The 18,350-nt window shown below is 55.4% G+C and overlaps 1 protein-coding gene across 3 annotated transcripts; it reads left to right on the top strand.

Moving 5' to 3' along the window:
* The first annotated feature begins 6 nt into the window (after positions 1-6).
* Positions 7-14,311, top strand: Cbx7 (chromobox 7). Of its 3 annotated transcripts, none has more exons than XM_004634630.2 (6): positions 7-146; positions 2,152-2,195; positions 8,633-8,698; positions 10,553-10,619; positions 13,352-13,424; positions 13,770-14,311. In XM_004634630.2, the coding sequence occupies exons 1-6, from the start codon at positions 78-80 to the stop codon at positions 13,925-13,927; spliced, it is 477 nt and encodes a 158-aa protein (XP_004634687.1). In that variant the 5' UTR covers positions 7-77; the 3' UTR covers positions 13,928-14,311. The 3 variants fall into 3 exon arrangements, with proteins under 3 accessions (XP_004634687.1, XP_023574725.1, XP_023574724.1); XM_023718957.1 differs by having other exon boundaries at positions 13,073-13,424; positions 13,773-14,311; XM_023718956.1 differs by having other exon boundaries at positions 13,073-13,424.
* Positions 14,312-18,350: the final 4,039 nt, after the last annotated feature.

Here is an 18,350-nt window from a genome sequence, read left to right as displayed (position 1 = left end):
CAGCCGCGGTCCCGCAGCTCCGCCCCCGACCTGGCCCGGCCCGGCCCGGCTCTGGGCCCGCTCGCCCGCCGCCCCGCATGGAGCTGTCAGCCATTGGCGAGCAGGTGTTCGCGGTGGAAAGCATCCGGAAGAAGCGCGTGCGGAAGGTGAGGCTGCCCGGCGCTGCTCCCGGGACCTCCGAGAGGTCTCCTCCGGTCCCCAGCACCGCCCCCTCCAGGCTGGGGACTGGGGAAAGTGTCGCTGGGGCCCAGGCAGGCCTGGGATGCTGGCCATTTGCTCCAGCCCGTGCCTCAGTTTCCCTTCCACAGTATAGGGTCAGTAGAATCAAAGTTGTGGCCTCAAGATGCTTGGGGCAGCTGAGCACCTCCTGAGCTGAAGAAAAGGATCTTCCTGAGGAGGGGGGGATCCTGAGTGGCATCCTCCCTTATCCTCTTTTCATGCTAAATATGGGAGACTGAGGTGGGAGTTGCGGAAACAACTTGCCTCGTGCTTTAGTGTCTGGGGTGGGTTTGAACCGGGGAAATCCGCACTCAGTAATAAGTGCTTTAAAGTTGGAGCTTTGGAAACTCTCCCACTGTTACTGAAATTTTTATGTTGGACTTTGACCTTTTCAATCCCAACCCCCCTGCACACCCCTCTTCTTTACTCCTCACCCACCCCACCCCCAACTCCCAGCCCGGCCTGCCGCTCTGAACCCACGAAGGGGAGTCCTCGGAGCTCCTCCCCATCTGCCTCCGCCTTCAAAACACACACCCTGCAATTTAAAAGGTGGATGTCTCGACTTGGTCTTCTACTTGTGCGTGTTTCCCGGGCGTCTCAACCCAAACTAGGGCATGGGAGCTAGGGGCCGTCAGGAAAAGTTCCTTCACAATCCTTTCCTGCCTCTCCTCCCAGGAGCCTCATGGGGTGCTCTTAGAGATCACCTCCTCCCATTTGTCAGAGGCAAAAACTGAGGCCTGTGCATCAGCAAGCTAGAGTTGGGGATAAAGCATGTGCTCAGGTTGACTGATCTGGAGCCCACCTTTCTATGGAGAAAACCCAGGCCTGGCCTCTTGGGTCGGTGGTCGCCTCTTTCCTTCCCCAGCTCTACTTAGGTTCCCGGTCTGTCTTCTGGTTAGGGGTACCTCTCCTACTCCCTCCCCAGTTTTTCTTGGCTTAAGAAAGAATTTATTCTATACACCAGTGTTTCCTACAGAGTATAGCCTAAAACAGGTACAGTGATGATCCCTCCTGCAGTGGACCAGGAAGGTGGTGGGAGTGAGGAATTCAGCCTTCGCCCAGGCACTCTAGACCTTGCTGGGGTTAGGAGCAACCCCATCTGCTGCGTTCAGGCACTAGTGTAAGCCTAGGGCTGCCTTCCTTCTCTCCTGGAGCTGGCATTCAGGCAGGGAAGGTGCAGGATGAATAAGGAAGTAAATACAGATGCCTTTGGATGGAATGTGCACTTTGCAAAAAGAACTGTCAGGTGCCAGGAAGGAGCAGCATGCAAGGGTGGCCAGGGGAGGACTCTTTGAGAAGGTGCTATGTATTGGGCATAAAGTTTTGGTAAGGAGAAGCTTTGTTCACTAAAGGGGTTGGGATGCACTTTAAAGGTCCCCATCCCTTGGGAAGAAGGGGGACAATGGCTCTGTGTCCTAACAGCTGGAGGGCTGATGGGCCTTCCCCGAGGGTGGAGTCTTCTCTAAGGCCCTGCTAGGGTCTTTTGCAGCTAGAGCCCTAACTGCAGTTGCCTCTGGGCCACCCCAGGGAGGAATAGCCTGCAATTAAGTCTTCTCATTTAAAAAGAAGGAAGAGGCTGGTAGAGGCACAGCACAGGCTCTAATCCAGGTGGGTCTCATCTTGCACACCTGGCCCCGCGTGGCCTGTTTCCCCACGTGTGATAGGAACTCTTGAGTTTAGGCCCAGGGCCCCAGGAGTTTTTGGGGTCCAACAGAGTCTTATACCGTAGCGGAGGGGAAACTGTGATCAGGCAGCAGCTAGCACTCAAGGCTTTCTGGGTTGGCCGGGATCTGGTGGAGGTTCTCTGGGTGTGTTTTCAGGTCAGGGACACCTGTGCGCAGAGGTTGGGGTGAGGTTCTGGCAGCCTTCTTGTTCTGGAAGGGGTGTGGGGGCAAGTGTGGGTCTCACCACATCCATTTCCCTCTCTTCCAGGGCAAAGTCGAGTATCTGGTGAAGTGGAAAGGATGGCCCCCCAAGTAAGCTCCTTTGTGTCCGTCTGTCTTGTCCATCCCCACCTGTTTTTTGCCTCTGCCTTTGCTTAGCTTTTAGCTCTTACCTGCTTTTGTAGTTGGACATTCGATTCTTAAGTTATCAGCATTTCTGGGTCTCAGTTTCTCTTCTGCTATAGGAGGGGCTGGTCCACAAGAGGGTCAGAGCAGGTGTCCAGCTTGAGCTGTATGGCCTCCTCTTCTCTTCCCTCTCTGGCTTTCACAGGAAGCTGGCAGTGAGGGTTCAGCACTTGGCTGCTGAGACTCTGGCCAGGCCCAGGGGCCACAAGTTCAGCTGATCCAGCACAGGAGGGGCAAAGCCAGCCACCTTAGAATGGCTCTTTCCAAAGGAGGTTCCCAGGCCTTGTGAGAGGGACATGATCCTGAGCTCACAAGATGAGGAAACATGCTCAGAGATGGTGAGGAACTTGCCTTAGGTCACACAGCACCTGGAAGCAGGCTTGAGACTTGAACTAGCCCTTCCCATTTTCAGATCTCTCCAGTGCCTCACCAGCCTCCCATCAAGGGACTAGAGAGCAAAAGCTGGGTCTAAGATCTCATCTGGCTGCCTGGCTCTACTGCCTTGGGCCAGTCAGAAGGCCTCCCAACAGCCAGTAACCTCCCAGCGCAGAGTTGGTAGAGGTGGGAAGAGCGGCCCCCCATTAGTGTCTGGGTGCCCTGCCCTAGCTCTCCTGAAGACTGGCTCCCAGAAGCCCCTCTACCCAAAGGAATATGATCTGCTCTCTGGGTCCAGGGAAGGGCCGTGAGCACAGGAGGAAACAGGCCGTGGTACCTCAGCTTTCCTCCCCACTAAGTGGTTCAGTAGTCTAGGCCTGTGTGCTTCACCTGAGCATATGTGAGGGGTGCCCTGCACCACCCTAGAGTGGTGGCCAGCTGGTACAGCAGGTAGGTAGTGCCTGTCCCTCCCCTCACCAGGAGGGCTGAGGAGGACGCTTCCCACTGGTCACAGGTGCACTCCTGCCCTAGTGAGCAGGGACAGGCAGAGCCCAGGTGTGCCTGGCAGACATCACAGTGGCTGTTGCTACCAGCTGGTTGGCATCCAGGCACTGTCTGGAGACTCCTTTGAAAGAGCTAAAAGGTTCCTTATCCCCTTTTTATCTTCTAAAAGCACACCTTTGTCCTGCTGGGTGGAGAGTCAGGAGCAGGAGACCACCCCAAGAGCAGGAGCTCTTGCTTTTTGTGTCCAGTGTACCCTGCTTATTTCTGTTGGGAGGTGCAGGGCTGGGCGCTGAGTCTAGTTACATCCCACCCCTGCTTCTTTTTTTCTTTTTTTTTTTTTTTTTGTACTGGGGATTGAACTCAGGACCCTGCGCTTGCCAGGCAGGTGCTTGTTCTACTGAGTTATCTCCTCAGCCCATTGCTTGTTTCTTAATGTGCTGAGCCCACTCATCCACCCTTCCTCATGACTGCTTCTTGTGACCCCCAGTGGGGTTCTGGAATCTGTGGAAGCCCCGCTTAACCCTGCTCCTGCTTTCTGTTGCCATTTGGTCCTGGATTGCAGGCTTTGCTGGTTCGAGCAGCTGTTAGCCTTTGAACAGGTCCCAGCATGGCTGGTCTCTGCTTGCGGCCTTTAGATTGGAATTGCAAGGCTTCCCTTGCCCGGTTGTTTGAAGGATTAGGTGGTGAATATGCATTGCAGAGCTGTGCTGTAGTGGACCTTCAAAGTGAGCACAGTTAGGCCATGAAGAGTTGTTTTCATTTGTTCCACCTGGGAAAGGGACTGAGGGGATTCAAAGTAACCTTAGACTAAAACCCTTATTTAGATCAGTCTTCTCACCTTTCAGATGGGGAAACTGAGGTCCAGAGACAGGAGATCACTGAAAGAATGTAACTGCAGGCTGGGCATGGTAGCACAAGCCTGTAATTCCAACCAACAGGAAGCTGAGGCAGGAGGATTGCCATGAGTTCCAGGCCAGCCTGGGCTACATATCAATACCTTTCTTTCCAAAAAAAGAAAAAAAAGCAAGGGCTAGGGATATAACTTAGTGGCATAAGCACCTTCCTGGCATGTACAAGGTCCTGAATTTGATCCCCAGTACCACAAAAACAAACAAAAAATGCAAAACAAAAAAGCAGCTGGGTTTGGTGGCATAGCTGTAATCTGACCAATATTGGAGGCTGAGGCAGGATAGCAAATTTGAGTCGACTTGGACAACTTAGTGAGACCCCGTCTCCAAAACTAACAAAACAAAAGAGCCGGAGAAATAGGTCTGTGCGAAAAACAAACCTGCCAAGCCTCCCATCTTCTCACTATTCTGTGTAGGGCGGGGGCAGGGGAACCGGAGCCCCTGTGGCCAGCTCCAACTGCAGTTGCTCCTCTTTGGGGGGCCGGGAGGGAGGCTGTTTCTGTAGGCCTGGGTGGGGGCTTTGGCTGGGCAGAGCCTGGCTCATCGGGGGTTGGGTTCTGGCACCACCCTTCTCACCCCTGGGCCGGGAGGCTCCTGTTACTAATCGTCAGTGATTTAAATGTACATCACTCTGGCCAGGCCCCCGCGGAGCCTTTCTGTGCCTTGCCTGTTTTCTCTCCCCAAGAAGTCAAGTGACTGTCCTCTTGCTCAGCGGGGGTGGCTGAGGGATTTCTTCAGACAGGACAGAGGATGTGAATTGTCCGGAATAGAACAGGTGCTCCCTGCACCGCAGGTCACCAACTCTCATCTCAGCCTGCCCAGGACCCTGCCGCTCCCACATCCGGGATGACTTACTCTCCCTCTGAGGAAGGGTCGGCTCAGTGGAGATTTAGTAATGATATTCAGGCCAGAAGCATTAGCTAAGCTGCCAGTGAGTAAGTCCCATTTTGAGGCAGGCATTGGTCCATTAATTGCTGCATAGGGACCCATTTTACAGATTGGGAGAGAGAAGAGATCTTGCCCAGAGTCATCCTGCTGGGAAAAGCTGCCTGACCCCGGGGCTTGTGATGCAGAACCAGCGACACCAAAGGTGACCAGGAGTGTCTTACCTGTTGGACTTTTGGCTAGGTCACTAGGATGAGCTCAGGCTTTGGGGACAGCTTTGCCTTTGTGTAGCTGTGTCAGCTCTGTGACCCAAGGCAAAACCCTCAACCTCCCCGTGCCTCCATTTTTTCTTCTGTAAAATGAGGCCCTACCAGGTCCCACTAACGGCTCCCCAACACCAATGCCACCGAAGCCTGCCAGGGCCAGGGTAGGCATGTCTCCTTCTCCAAGGCTGGGCGTGGCAGGAGCCACCGAGCGCTGGCTTCCTGCCCTGGCAGGTTTTTGCTCATTGTAGTTTCTGAAATTGATTTTATTGACGCTAGTTTGCTTTCATCAGATACCACATTGATCAGAGTGTTATGAGACTGAACGCATCTAATTTTCAGCCCAACCCCAAGTGAAAGATTACTGGGAATCCCGCATTAGTCTGAAGCTGCAGAGAGACTGCCTCCCCCCCATTTTGTACCCAAGCCCAGACCTGCCCTTCTCATTTGGGTCAGTTTACGGGGGCGGGGGGGTGGGGTAATGCTGGCCTGGTTCTTTGGATCCAGTTGCCCCTTGGACGCCTGCATCACAGCCCCTGGGAAAGGCCGGTTGGGATGCTGCACCCCCCCCCCCGCACCCTCCCCCCTCCAGTGCGCCCCACACTCTTAACTCCCATCCCAAGCCTCTTCCCAAGTCCCCAGCCCCAGGCGGCCTGGAGTTATGCAGCCTAGTGGGGTGCGGTGGCCAGAGCTTGTTTACCCGTGCTGGGGGGGCGGGGTGGACGGTCACGTGGCCGTGTTTATCTCGGAGCCAGCTAGCAAGGTTCACCGCGTCCCCATTGGTTGGCCGGTTGTCACGGGAGTGCCCCCTCTCCTGCGTGCGCGTGCATGTGACCGCCCAATTACCGGGGTGGGGTGAGTGAGGCCCTGCACCCTTCCACCAGCGTGGGGCGCTCGCTCCTACGGAGTCATTACCTTGGTCTTGCTGCAGACTTTTCTGATCCCAAGAGTACCAGAGGGGCTCCAGCTGCGCCCCGCTGTTGACGAAGTGTTCTCACTGCGGTCTCCCGCACTGCAGAGGACGCGCGCCGCCACCATTGTACCCTGGGGCCTGGGAGGTTGGGGAGGCTTGGACGTCTGCACTACCCCTGCTACACCCTGCCGTTTATCAAGCAGGACCTGGCAGAGGTGCAGCGGCTGACTCTAGCCAGAAACAATCTCCCTCTTAATCTGGCTGCCCCTTCTGTGTACCCACTGTTTGCCAGGCCAGACACTGACAACCAGGGTCAGAGAGGCAGTGCCCCTGTTTCATGGATGTCACAATGGGTTGGCAGCTCTCCCTGTAAACTGGGTAATAATTTAAGAACCCAGCTCAGCAGAGTATTAAGAAGGAGGAATTTCTGGAGGCAGGCGGTGTACCTGCTGTTACTGAGGAGGTGGTAGTTGTTCAAAATGAGGAAACAGGTCTAGCGATGGAAAGCAATTGTCAGGAATCACAAAATAGCTACTTTGGCAAGGAAGGTGGTGGCAGTGGGGTGCCCAGTAAGGTGGGTGGGGCAGAGAGGACCAGCAGTGAAGTCAGTGAAACGGATAGAGGCATGCAGGATTCCCTGAAGAGAGTGTTGAGGACAGCCAACCTTTTATCTGGGGGAGGAAGGCCGAGTTAGCCTGTCCATGGTGGATACCATAGTTGGGCTTCTTGGCAGCTGTTTCATTTTTGGTTTGTGGTAAATGGAACAGAGGTGTGGGCTAGCCCACTGCTGAGCACCTGCGTGGGGCCTGAACTGGCCCTGTGGAGAGCTTCATAGGATTCTGTCCTGCTGAGAGGGTGGCAGCTAGGAAGGGTGTGAGTGTGGCCTGGAGCTTGCAGAGAGAGGGCACCCAGCAGGAGAGCCCAGGGTAGGCAGAGGGCATGATGCCCAGCAGGCATATACTGCGGGAGGGGTACCAGGGCAGTGTGCAGGGACAGAGGCCGCCCTCACTGCTTAGGGCCCGCACAGGTCTGACATAAGGCTTGGGAGCTAAGTGTTAGTGCAAGAGAGGAGGGAAGCCAGCCTGCTGTGGTTACGCATGCCTGCAATTCCTGCTCTCTAGGAGGCTGAGGCAGGAGGATGGCAGGCTGGAGCCCAACGGAGGGAATTCAGTGATTCACTGAGACCCTGTCTCAAAGGGGTGGTAGGGATGAGTGGGAAGACTGGGATGCAGCTAAGTATGACGGAGGCCCTGGGTTCAGTCCCCAGACCACAAAAACGGGGTGGGAGGGAGCATTCTGTGCTTAGGCAGCTTGCTGTTGGCCCCTGCTTTGATGTTAAATGTCACAGAGGCCTCCCAAGAGGCTTAAGGGACAGGTGTCTTTGCTCAGCTGACAAGGAGGCAGCACTGGCGGCACCGGCCTGACCTCTTCCTGCCTCCTGACCCTGTCTAACACCAGTCACCTGTCTGCTCAGCCAGCAGCACTCTGGCCAAGATCTAGGGCATTGCTTTGTTTGGTGTATGTCCACATGTGGCCCACGTGCCTGTGTACGTTTGTAAGGCACATGAGTGCTTTGTGCATTCATATGCACATACATAGGTTTTTAAATGTAAAAAGCTTTAACCTTTAAATCTATTTGTGGTGAGTGCTACTGGTTCTCCATCTATGGAAGTTGTAAAGCTTGCTCACTCATGGAATGAAATAGTTTAAACAAAATCTGAGCTGCGTTAAGGAGGCAGCTGCTGGTAAAGGCGGCAGGGGCTCAGCTCTGTGCCTGCTGCCAGGCCGGCCCCGCCTTAGAGTGCTCTGTAGTCTGGGTGGTGCTTGCCCTGGAAGTGCTACACCACTGGGCCACTAGAGACCTATCAGACACCTGCCGTGTGCCAGGCCCCGTGGCTCAGGCACACCCAGGTGGGAGGGGCTGGCTCCTCATGGAGGTGGCCTTGCTAGGCAGGAGCTGTGGGGTTAGGGAGGAGCTGCCTAACTGGTGAGGGACAGGAAATACTGGCAGATTGCTCCCACTCCTGCTTCCCCGCACACTGCATCCACTGAGACAGCACATTTACTTGGCACTATAGCCCTTTACAGATGGGGATACTGAGGCAGGAAGCTGTTGAATCGGTGGATCAAGGTTGCCCAACTAGCTGGGTCAGAGCTGGGATTTGAACCAGGCAGTGTGGCTCCAGTGTCCCTGGGAGTTTTGTCTACTTCCTTTTGTCGTAGGAAGTGTGTTGCACATAGACTTGCTTGCTCCTGGGCACTGAGGACCTTAGGTGAACATGGGGCCTGTACTGGAATAGGATGGGGTCAGTGTGAACGAGAGGAAGTCCGGTGACCTTGCAACCCCTGGGACGTCCAGATCAGGTCAGCTCCTTGGAGTAAATAAGTCACACCTTGCTGGGCAGGATGAAGGCTTGGTGACAGTGGGCCCTGGGAGAACAGCTCGGACTCCAGGACCTGGGGGCGGGGAGCTCTCACCTGTCACTTTCTCCCCAGGTACAGCACATGGGAGCCGGAAGAGCACATCCTAGACCCCCGCCTTGTCATGGCCTACGAGGAAAAGTAAGGTGGCTTAAGTTCTGAGGTGTTATAGAAAGCTGGCTACTGGTTTGGCCCTGAGAAGGGCCTGTGGGGGTGACTTGTGTCGGTCACATAGGCCGTCTGGCCTGGTTTGGAGCTGAGGGATGTGGTGGGCATTGAAGATCCAGACCTCTTTCCTGCTTCCCATTGGCCCCTTCTCCCTTCTAGGTCCATCTCTCTGTTGTACCCCAGACCCCAGGTAGAGGTTCAGTTCTGGTGTGGGCTCTGAAGATGGCTCACAGGTGCCCTGTCAGAGATTGTCCCAGTAGAAGAGAAAAGTGACTAAGGCACCAGGCGCTGAGGTTGGGGTGGGCTATAGGCTGGACTCAGCTCTGGGCTGTCCCCTCGCCAGTTCCAGAGTGGCTCGGACAGTCAGTCCCCTCCTGCCAGCACACTGCCCCTTCATCCCAGGCCAGCAGCCCAAGTTCCACCTCTGCCTGGCTGCCACCCCGTGCAGTGTGGGCTGTGTCACAAGAGTAGCTTCTGTTCTGTGCTTTCTGAGGGTCTCATGTAGGGGAGAAGAGCATGGAGACTCTAGGGCATTGGTCCTCGCGGCAGTGGGAAGCAGCTCAGCTTGGGGTGGAGGATGCTGTCCCTGTCCCTCTCCTGGGGATCCGGGCCATTCAGCAGGCAGCTTTCCTTTTTTCTTTCCCCTAACACGACTGTAATTCATGTCTCACTGCTAGGCAGCTTGAATCGCTAGTGTTCTATGTATGACTTGACTGTTCTACTGGGTGGCTTTTTATTAATTTTAATTTTATTAGTGAAAAGACTGATACGCAGTGAGTAGCTCCATTTTTGCACAAGCAGCTCAATGGGACAATCATGCTTGTAGCCCAGTGGTTTAAACAGTGGGGCTGTGTTAAGAATCAGGGTGTCCTTGCCCCCTGCTTTCTGCTTCCTGCTTCCTGGGTGTTGGTGAGGCCTTAGTCCTTAGAAGCGTTGTGGCAATGAGGAGAATCATGTACACTGTGTTGGCACGTGGGAAGGAAGGTAGTGGGAAGGTGTCAGGGTTGGGCTAGGATCCTCCACGAGGTGTCCTTCCTGACGCCTGGGACTTGATGCCCCGTAGGGATGGTGGCTCTTACCTAGAGGTCAGACATTTGAAGCAGACACTGAGATCGACTGCTTCATGAGGAAGGGACAGGGTGACCTGGCCCTGCGCCTTTCATCTGGCCTCTGCAGTGTGAACTGAACCAAGAGTCAGAACTCCGTGCCGCGTGGCTCTGTTGTGTGGAATCTCGGTGTGCTGTGTGTCGGACTCTAAACGTCCTCGCAGTGTGCCTTGCGAGTGTGTCTGCTCGTATGATAGAGGTGCCCGGCTGAGAGCGAGCATCTGCTGGGCACTCGGGTGGGCTCTTCTTCCTCCCCAGCCTGCCTGGCCCAGACAGGATAGAGGCCTTCCCCTGTCCAGGTTCTTCAGGTCCCAAGTCAGGGGAGCTGGGGGGGGAGGGTTTGCAGAGGGCCTCCCATCTTCATCATCTTCCTGGGGACACTCAGGCACATTGGGTTGACAGGCTTCTGTACAGCTCTCCTGAGTACAAAGTGGAGTTGCATGTTTGGGGGGCCCCAGTAATAAGTTGAGCAAAGGCTTTGCATGGCCCCAAAACTCAGTGGGGACCCACACATTTCTGGGTCCATGAATCCCACTTGGCACATGGGAAGCTCGAGTCCTGGAGGTTGAACATGGGACCCCACTGTTCCAGCCCAAAGGTGAGGATGCGTGGCTGGTGGAGGTGTCCCTGTCCTGAGAGCGGAAGGGGGTCAGGTGGATACCTTGGTCCCCCTTAGATGTCACCAGTATTTCCTTTCTTCTGCCACTTGCTTTGCATTCAGGGAGGAGAAAGACCGTGCATCGGGGTATAGGAAGAGAGGCCCGAAACCCAAGCGGCTTCTGCTGCAGGTAACCGCTGCCCTGGGGCCCCCGCCCTCTTGTTGCCCAGCTCGGGTCTGTATACCTCTGCCCTGGCTCCTGAGCCCCTCTCCCTGCCCTTCTTTAGCACTGCCAGGGTGCTTTGGGGGTGCTGCAGGGTGCAACTCCATGGAGGGGACTGGGAAGGCTAGAGTGGGGGTACACAGCCTGGAGATCGCATGTCCTGATGGGAGGGAGGGCAGGAACATGGCCAGCAGTCTTCGTTCTGGATCACTAGAATCTTGTAAATAAGCCCTCTGGATGCACAGACTCTCCAAACACAAAATTGTAATATTGGCAAGCCTTAGAAACACCAACTTCAGAATTGAGGACACATGTGCAGCTGGAATTGTAGGAGCCAGGATCAGAGCTGTATAGCCTCCTGGAACGGCCTTGGGGTAGCACAATCCTAGAAGTGTGGCCTTTTGGGTGAAAGCCTCTGGGGCCTCCGTCCCAGTCCTTGGTGAGGTGGAAGTCTGTGACTTCGTGGGACCTGTGTCTTAGGTCTTGGGGGCAGGAAGAACATTTGGAGTTTGAAGTGGTGGTGTGCTTTATGTGATTCTGGGCTTGTGTCTAGAGTGTTTTCACCTGTAAGAGACACCTTGACTTGGGGCTGGTGAGATGGCTCAGTGGTCTAAAGCACCTACTTAGAACAAGCTCAGCAAAGCACAGGGACCGCGGTTCAATCCCCCAGCACCACATGCCAGCCCGCCCGCCCCCTGGTGGCCTGAGCTGGCCACACACACACACACACACACACACACACAAATTAAAAAATTAAAGGAAAAAAAAAAAAAAAAAAAGAGACACCTTGACTTGATAAGGACCAAGTGGGTTAAAAGCTCCTTGGTCCAGAAGCAGCGTGGCCACTTGAGGCGTTCTTGGCCTCCCTTCAGGTGGGTGTGATCCATGGGGTGTGGTGTCAACTGGGTCCTAGGAGGTAATGTGACACTTGCCAGGCATCTGCATGCTGGACACATTTCCTGCACACACCAAACCTGCTGGGTAGCTGTAGTAATTACCTCTGCTGTGTAACAAGTTGCCCCCAACTCAGCAATTTAAGCTGTGACCATTTATTGTATGACATGGTTTCAGTGGGTCTGGAGTTTAGTGGGGCTTTCACTGGTTCTTTAGTGCTTTAGCTCCAGTTGCAGTTAAGATATTGAAGGGTTCTTGTTATCTGAAACCTGGGGCTGGAGGGTTCACTGCCTTGGTGGCCCCTTACATGCCCAGCAAGACAGTGTTGGGTCTTGTCATCTGGACCTCTCCATGGGTGGCAGGAGAGGGGAGTGGTCACTTACTTCCCTGTGTGGGGTCCTCTCAGAGTATGGGAGAAGGCACAGTCCATAGTGCCTGGCCTTGGAAGCCACATCCTGAATGTCGCTGGTGGGGACTGCACATGGCAGTTTGCAGGCTCCTCTCAATATTGCTGATGAAGTAGTTGAAGGCCAGAGAGGCCAGGAATCTCTTCTAGGTTAGACTGTGGGGCTCCAATCTCTGCTGCTGAGGTGACAAAGGATTGAGGAGGACGCTTTGCAGGGCAGAGTGTTGGAGTCCTCAGCTTGCAGCATTGGGTGGGGCTTCCTGAGCTTCAGGGTATGCAGCCTCACAGAGCCCATCTCAGAGCCTACTGTCCCACAAGCTCTTGTCCTCTGGGGACAGGTGATAGTGGCAGTACTGTTGCAGTGGGATCTGGATCTCCCCATGCCTTGGCATCACGGATCTTCCTCAGAGCCATGTTGGTTCTCCCCAAAGTCAGTAAGACAAATGAAGGACCGGATATGTAGCTCTGGCTCAGTACCTGCCTGGCAAGCGCAAGGTCCTGTGTTCGATTCCCTGTACCAAAAAGCAAAAAACAAAAACAAACAAAAAAACTCCAAATGAGCAGAGCCCTGCACCTGAGTGTGCCCACCAAAGGTGAGGTTTGTTGGCGGTGGCCAGGCCTGGATGGGGCCGTTCCCGAGCAGGTGTGGTGTGGCCCAGTGCAGGCTTCCCTGGGCCAGCTGCCCCGGGAAACCAGCGCCAGCTTTGCCCTCCACAGGGAGCTGCTGTTTCAGCTTTGGAGGTTCCTCAGGAAACAGTCCTTTCCTGTAGGATGAAGAGTGACCCCTTAATTTGCCTACTTTAACCCTTAATTTGTCCCGACCTTTTTCTTTTTTGCTCTTTTTTCACAATCCTAGGGATAGAACCCAGGTTCTTAATTGTGCTAGGAAGGCAATCTACCACTGAGCGCTCCCAGGCCTAGGTCAGTTTTCGGTTGGAAAGCTCTGCTCCACTCCTCTGCGGTGTGTCTAAGGAATGTGCCCTGGAGGAGCCCCACCCCCACCCCGGGGCAGGAGGCTGGGCCTAGAGGAGCCTGGCTGCTCTGGCGCAAGGAGCAGCAGGAGTGAAGGTGCTGGCGTAGGAGGGTGGGCTGACCCATGGTGGCCTGGCTTCCCCCGCAGCGGCTGTACAGCATGGACCTGCGCAGCTCCCACAAGGCCAAGGGCAAGGAGAAGCTCTGCTTCTCTCTGACGCGCCCACTTGGCAGCGGGAGCTCCGAGGGGGTGGTCAAGGCGGGGGCGCCTGAGCTGGTGGACAAGGGCCCCTTGGTGTCCACCCTGCCCTTCCCGCTCTGCAAGCCGCACAAGGCCCACAAGTACCTGCGGCTCTCACGCAAGACGTTCCCGCCCCGTGGGCCCCACCTGGAGAGTCACAGCCATCGACGGGAGCTCTCCCTGCAGGAGCCACCAGCCGCAGAGGTCCTGCAGGCAGCTGGCGAGTGGGAGTCCACGGAGCAGCCTCCTGAGGAGGAGGGTAAGGTGGTCCTGCCCCTAGGCCTTAGAGCCAGGAAGGGCCCTGGGGGTCACCAGACCCACTGACTCATGTCCAGAGGGCCTGGGAAGCCACACAGCTGGGGGAGCGGTGAGGAGCAACCCGGACCCGAGCCCTGGCCCGGAGCTGTCTGTCCAGCCGGGGAAGGTTTGCATGGTGCCTTCTGCATGGTGGTCTCCTTGAGCTGAGTCCTGACCTGGCTGGGAACCCTGAACAGAGGACACAGGTTGGGGTGGGGGGTGTTCTGCATGCTGTCACTCCTCCCTCCTATCTACTAGTTGTCAACCTGTCGTTGTCCCTGTCCCTGTCTTTGTCCTGTGGCTGCAGCAGATGCAGACTTGGCCGATGGGCCCTCTCCCTGGACACCCACGCTCCCCTCAAGTGAGGTGACCGTGACCGACATCACCGCCAACTCCATCACCGTCACCTTCCGTGAGGCTCAGGCAGCCGAGGGTTTCTTCCGGGACCGCAGCGGGAAGCTCTGAGCCTCGGTGGCCGCTGTCCTTAAACTGTTTTCTTTGGGGCTTGGGTGGGCAACTCCACAGATGGGGATGGGTTGGGGTGAGTTCCCTATTTTATTTTTAAAAACTGCTGAGCAGAAGGAGCGAAGACCCCACCACCCTCCTGTCACCCCGCCTTGCTCTTTGAGGGACATTTCTAGCAGGCCCTTGGGCGGGGCTGGGAGGGTGCTCTGGTGGCCCTGTTGTCTCTTTTGGGATGGCGCAGGGCCTCCTGCCTGGGATGCCTGTCTCAAATTCTAGGAATCTGGGGAGTCCAGAGCTCTGCCTCAAGCAGTATCCCATGCTACCCTCCACCCTTACTTTTTAAATTTTTTTGGCTTGGATTTTCTTTTGAACTTCCCACTCCAGCTTTGCTGTGGGACTGGAAGGTTGGTGTTGACCACCGGGGCTGGGTTCATGGACAAGTGGAGGGTTTGAGGTGGCTGGGGCCCGACTCCAGAGAGGTGGCTGCCTTTCCTGCCCCATTACCTGAAAACACTAGCCACCTCATGTGTACTCACACCTACCCGCGTGTCCACAGATGAGCCCGAGTGGGCCTTGCACACCTCCCTGAGAACCCCTGAGCAGGTGAGCGGGGTGATTCATAGCACAAAAGAACTTGCCGCAGAAGCCCCCGCAGCCACCTCGTATGCATGCCACGCGACAGGACCTGTCTCAGTTCTGTTTGCTCACAGCCATCATGGAGGGGCCTAGCCACAGGCACGGTGGCCTCTGGCACTCTACCCTTGCAGGTGTGGCTTTGTGGTTGTACCTGGACAGGTACAGGTGGGCAAACATCTGCCGAGTTGTGCCAATATGTCTGCACGGGCTCTGAGACACTGGAGACCTAGCCTTCCCCCACAGGGGTTCCTGTTCTTTCTGACTCAGGTGACTTTTTGGCCCTTCCAGTTACTCTTTCCTGTGCTCTTCTCCAGTGCAGCCAGCAGGGTGTGGGCAGTGGAGGGAGTGTCCCCCGCTTTCTCAGGGCAGTCCTCGTCTCCTGAACCCCTGCCTCCTTCCAGTCTGTGTCCCCTCCTCATCCAACCTAAATGCCACAGCCAGGGTTGACCTTGTTTTTGTGCGGGTCAGGCTGTGCACAAGCCCCATACCCTGGCAACGGGCTGCATCTGACAGGAAGAGGGGACTTGTCTTCTAGTTTGCAGAGATGTCTCATAGGCTGACTTCTCCCCCATCCCAGCCCTGTGCGGGAGAAGGGCTAGGTTGGGTGTCCCAGGGGCGCATGGACTGGTGTCCTCCCCTGTTCTCCACCACTGTTAGCCTGACTTGAATGTAGAACCAGTATGTAGGAGAGCTCAGCACTGTCCCCTGCTGCTGTGTTCTTGGGAGGTCAGTGGATCTCTAGGGGCAAGGGTAGGTGACTCCTCCCCTGCCCCTCCCCAGTTCCCAAACCAAAGATAGCCTGTACCCCATTTCTGTTTGGGATGTTGTCTTAGCAAGATCCCCAAATCGCATCTCTTCCCATCCTTAACTCCTAGTTGTCCAGGGTCAATTCAGTGCTTCCACAGGGAGACAATCCCTTGCAGGTGAGCTGCTTCTCCCGCAACCCTGGTTGCACATAGAAGAATGTGGGAGTGGGGCTCAGGGAGGAAGGGGCAGCGGGAATCACCACTGATCAGCTGCAGGACCCTGGGAAGTGGAAAAGCTGAAGTTAGGGGTTCTTGGGGCAGGGCAGGGGCTCCCAGCAGAGACTGCTGAAGGGGAGTGTGTGGGGGTGAAGGTTGCCTTCCAGCTGAAGGTGTTGGTCCATAGCTTTGGGACTTGCAGCAGCTCCCAGTTGCAATCATGCCATCAACTCCTAGTGGGCGCAGAGCCACTTCCTGCATCTCAGGAACTCCTACAAAGCTGCCTGCAGTTTGCAGCCTGTGGATCAGGGTCCTTTCTTGTGGGTGAGGCAGCAGTTTTTGGTCGATAGCAGCAGAACATACCTTCCTCTTCCTCAGCCCTTTATGGCACCCAGGACTCGACAGTTCAGGAAGGGCTGAGGGCAGGGATGGGTGGCCCTGAGATCACTTGCTCAAGCAGCCATGTGGTACAGGACTGTTGTGAGCTGGCTCCCTGGGGAACCAAGCTATGGGCTGTAGGGTCTTTTCCAGCCACGACTGGTGACCTCGTAGCCTGGAATATCCTAGGTGGGCAGTGATCTCCCACCCCGTTGCACCCCCAGAAGGCCAGTACTCTTGGGGTGGGAGAGGGCCCTAATGCCACCTGCCTCCCTTTCCCCTGCCTCACCTGTTGTGAATGTAGAGGCCGGCTGGTACTTCTCCTTTGCCGGGGGTGAGAATGTGCCTCACCCCGGCCTAGTCGCTTGCAGTGCAGGACAAGCTCCTCTGGGCTGTGAGGTCGTCATTCTCTTGGGATGGTGATCCCTTTGCCAATTTCCTCCCACCTCCTGCTCCAGGGGAGGGCGCTGGGCGTCTATACGATGGTATAGCTTTTTGCTTTATAAGTGGCCGCCAGGTCTCAGCACAAGAACGCTTCCTTTGCACAGAATGAGCTCCAAGCTTTGTTCAGACTACATGAATGTACTGGGGTTGGGGGGGCGAGCGCATGCCTTCCCGGTCAAGTATGTGCGGGGACTCTGTGGGTGCAGAGCGCGGTTTTATTTTTGTACTGATATTGGTAAGAGACTATAGCATCTATTTATTTAGATGATTTATCTGGTAAATGAGGCAAAAAAAATTATTAAAAACGATTAAAAAAAGATTCCTGGGTATTTGATCTTTGTTTCTGATGTTGCCTATGTGCCCAGGAGAGATCAAGCTCCAGATGACAGCCTGGACCCCAGATCTCCCTGTTCTGTTAGTTTCCTGTGCCCTATAGAAATGCACTGAAGACTGACTGAGGGGACTGGAGCTGGGCCCTGTGGGAGTCATCTGGAGAGAGCCCACCACCCTGGGCTGAGCAGTGTATTGCCAGAAGTGTGGAGATGCTTTGGACCATTATCCACCTCTTCTGTTTCTCCTGAGTATTCCGCTGAACGTGGGGGCAGTCAGGCCCAGAGCGTTCCACAGTTGCAGGTTTTGGAACCTGTGCTCACCATGGGGTGAACTCATGCTTATCCACTGCAGCTCAGCATGCCTGTCTGAGCACTGAGGCAGGGGATTAGAGCACAGGCGCCAGGGGAGAGATCGTCCTGCAGGCATCTCTGGCAGACAGATGCAGGCAAGGGGTTGCCGCAGCTGTGCAGGAGGAGTGGACGTGGCCAAGCCGTGCACAGGAGGTGGCAGTCATCTCCACCTGCAGCTCGCTGGATGCTGGTGTTGGGGAGGGGCCAAGATCACAGCTGGGCTTCCAGTTGAGCAGTGGGTGGACAGGTGTCTCAGGAAAGGAACTAAAGGAGGGGCCATGGGCATGGAGGCCCATCTCATAACGGGCCGGGACAGGCTCTGCATGGAGTTCATGTGGGAGGTGATCCAGCTGCAGGAGTGAGGGGTTAGAAGCATGGGAAAAGGAAGAAGAGGATGGATTAAGTACAGCTGGGGCCTGGCTGAGGGACATGATAGTGCACGACCCTCAACCTCCATCCATCCATTCTATTGTATTGACCCTGGACTAGAAAATAACACAGTACATGGTCTCTGTGGTGCATATCTGTAATCCCAGCTGCTCAGGAGGCTGAGGCAGGAAACTTTGAGGTGAAACTGGACAGTTTACCAAGACTGTCCAGAAGCCCTTTGGGTGTCACTTAGTGGTAGACTGCCTAGCATGTGCAAGACCTGAGTTGAGTCCCCATTACTACAAAGGAGAAAAAGAGGAAGGGAGGGAAGGAGATGAGATGTGCTGGCCCTTGACCCACCTGCAGCCAAGATGAGAGATGAGGCTGAGGCGAGTCTGACAGGGCATGGAAGTGTGACAGCTCCCCTGGGCTGCTCTGCTTTGCTTGTTCTCCGCAGTACATCTGCTTTAATGGATTCTTCAAAGAAACTCTTCAAAGAGGCCTTGGAAGTCCCTGTGAGAGACTTAATGTGTGCTTGGTGGATGACCATCAGTCCTGAGGGATGTAGTAGATACTGCTCATTGCCTCTGGTCTTTGCTACCCCCGCCCCATGCAGCCATTCCCACTGGTCCAGGCTGCTTGCTGGCTAGGGTGACCCCGACATCTACAAAGAGCCCCAGCCCCTGCTGGCCTGTCCTCGTTCAGTCAGGTTACCCTGTGTCTCAGTCCCCAGTGGGCATGAGGGCAGGAAGATGTGCCCCTGGTTCCAGATAAGCTCTGCCCACAGAATATAGTAGCGACCTGGCATCTCAGGACCATCAAGTTCAGTTAACTTCATTGGTTTTTATACCTACTTTTTTGTTTGCCTGCTGACCCCATGGTCCTAGGAGCTTAGAGTGACCAGGTGGTGTTTGTGGCTTCAGATGCCAAGGAGCCCTTTATGCTGTTCCC

This window comes from Octodon degus, unplaced genomic scaffold, assembly GCF_000260255.1.
Source record: "Octodon degus isolate 3935 unplaced genomic scaffold, OctDeg1.0 scaffold00064, whole genome shotgun sequence".
NCBI lineage: Eukaryota > Metazoa > Chordata > Mammalia > Rodentia > Octodontidae > Octodon > Octodon degus.
This window is presented reverse-complemented; position numbering and strand designations above follow the sequence as displayed.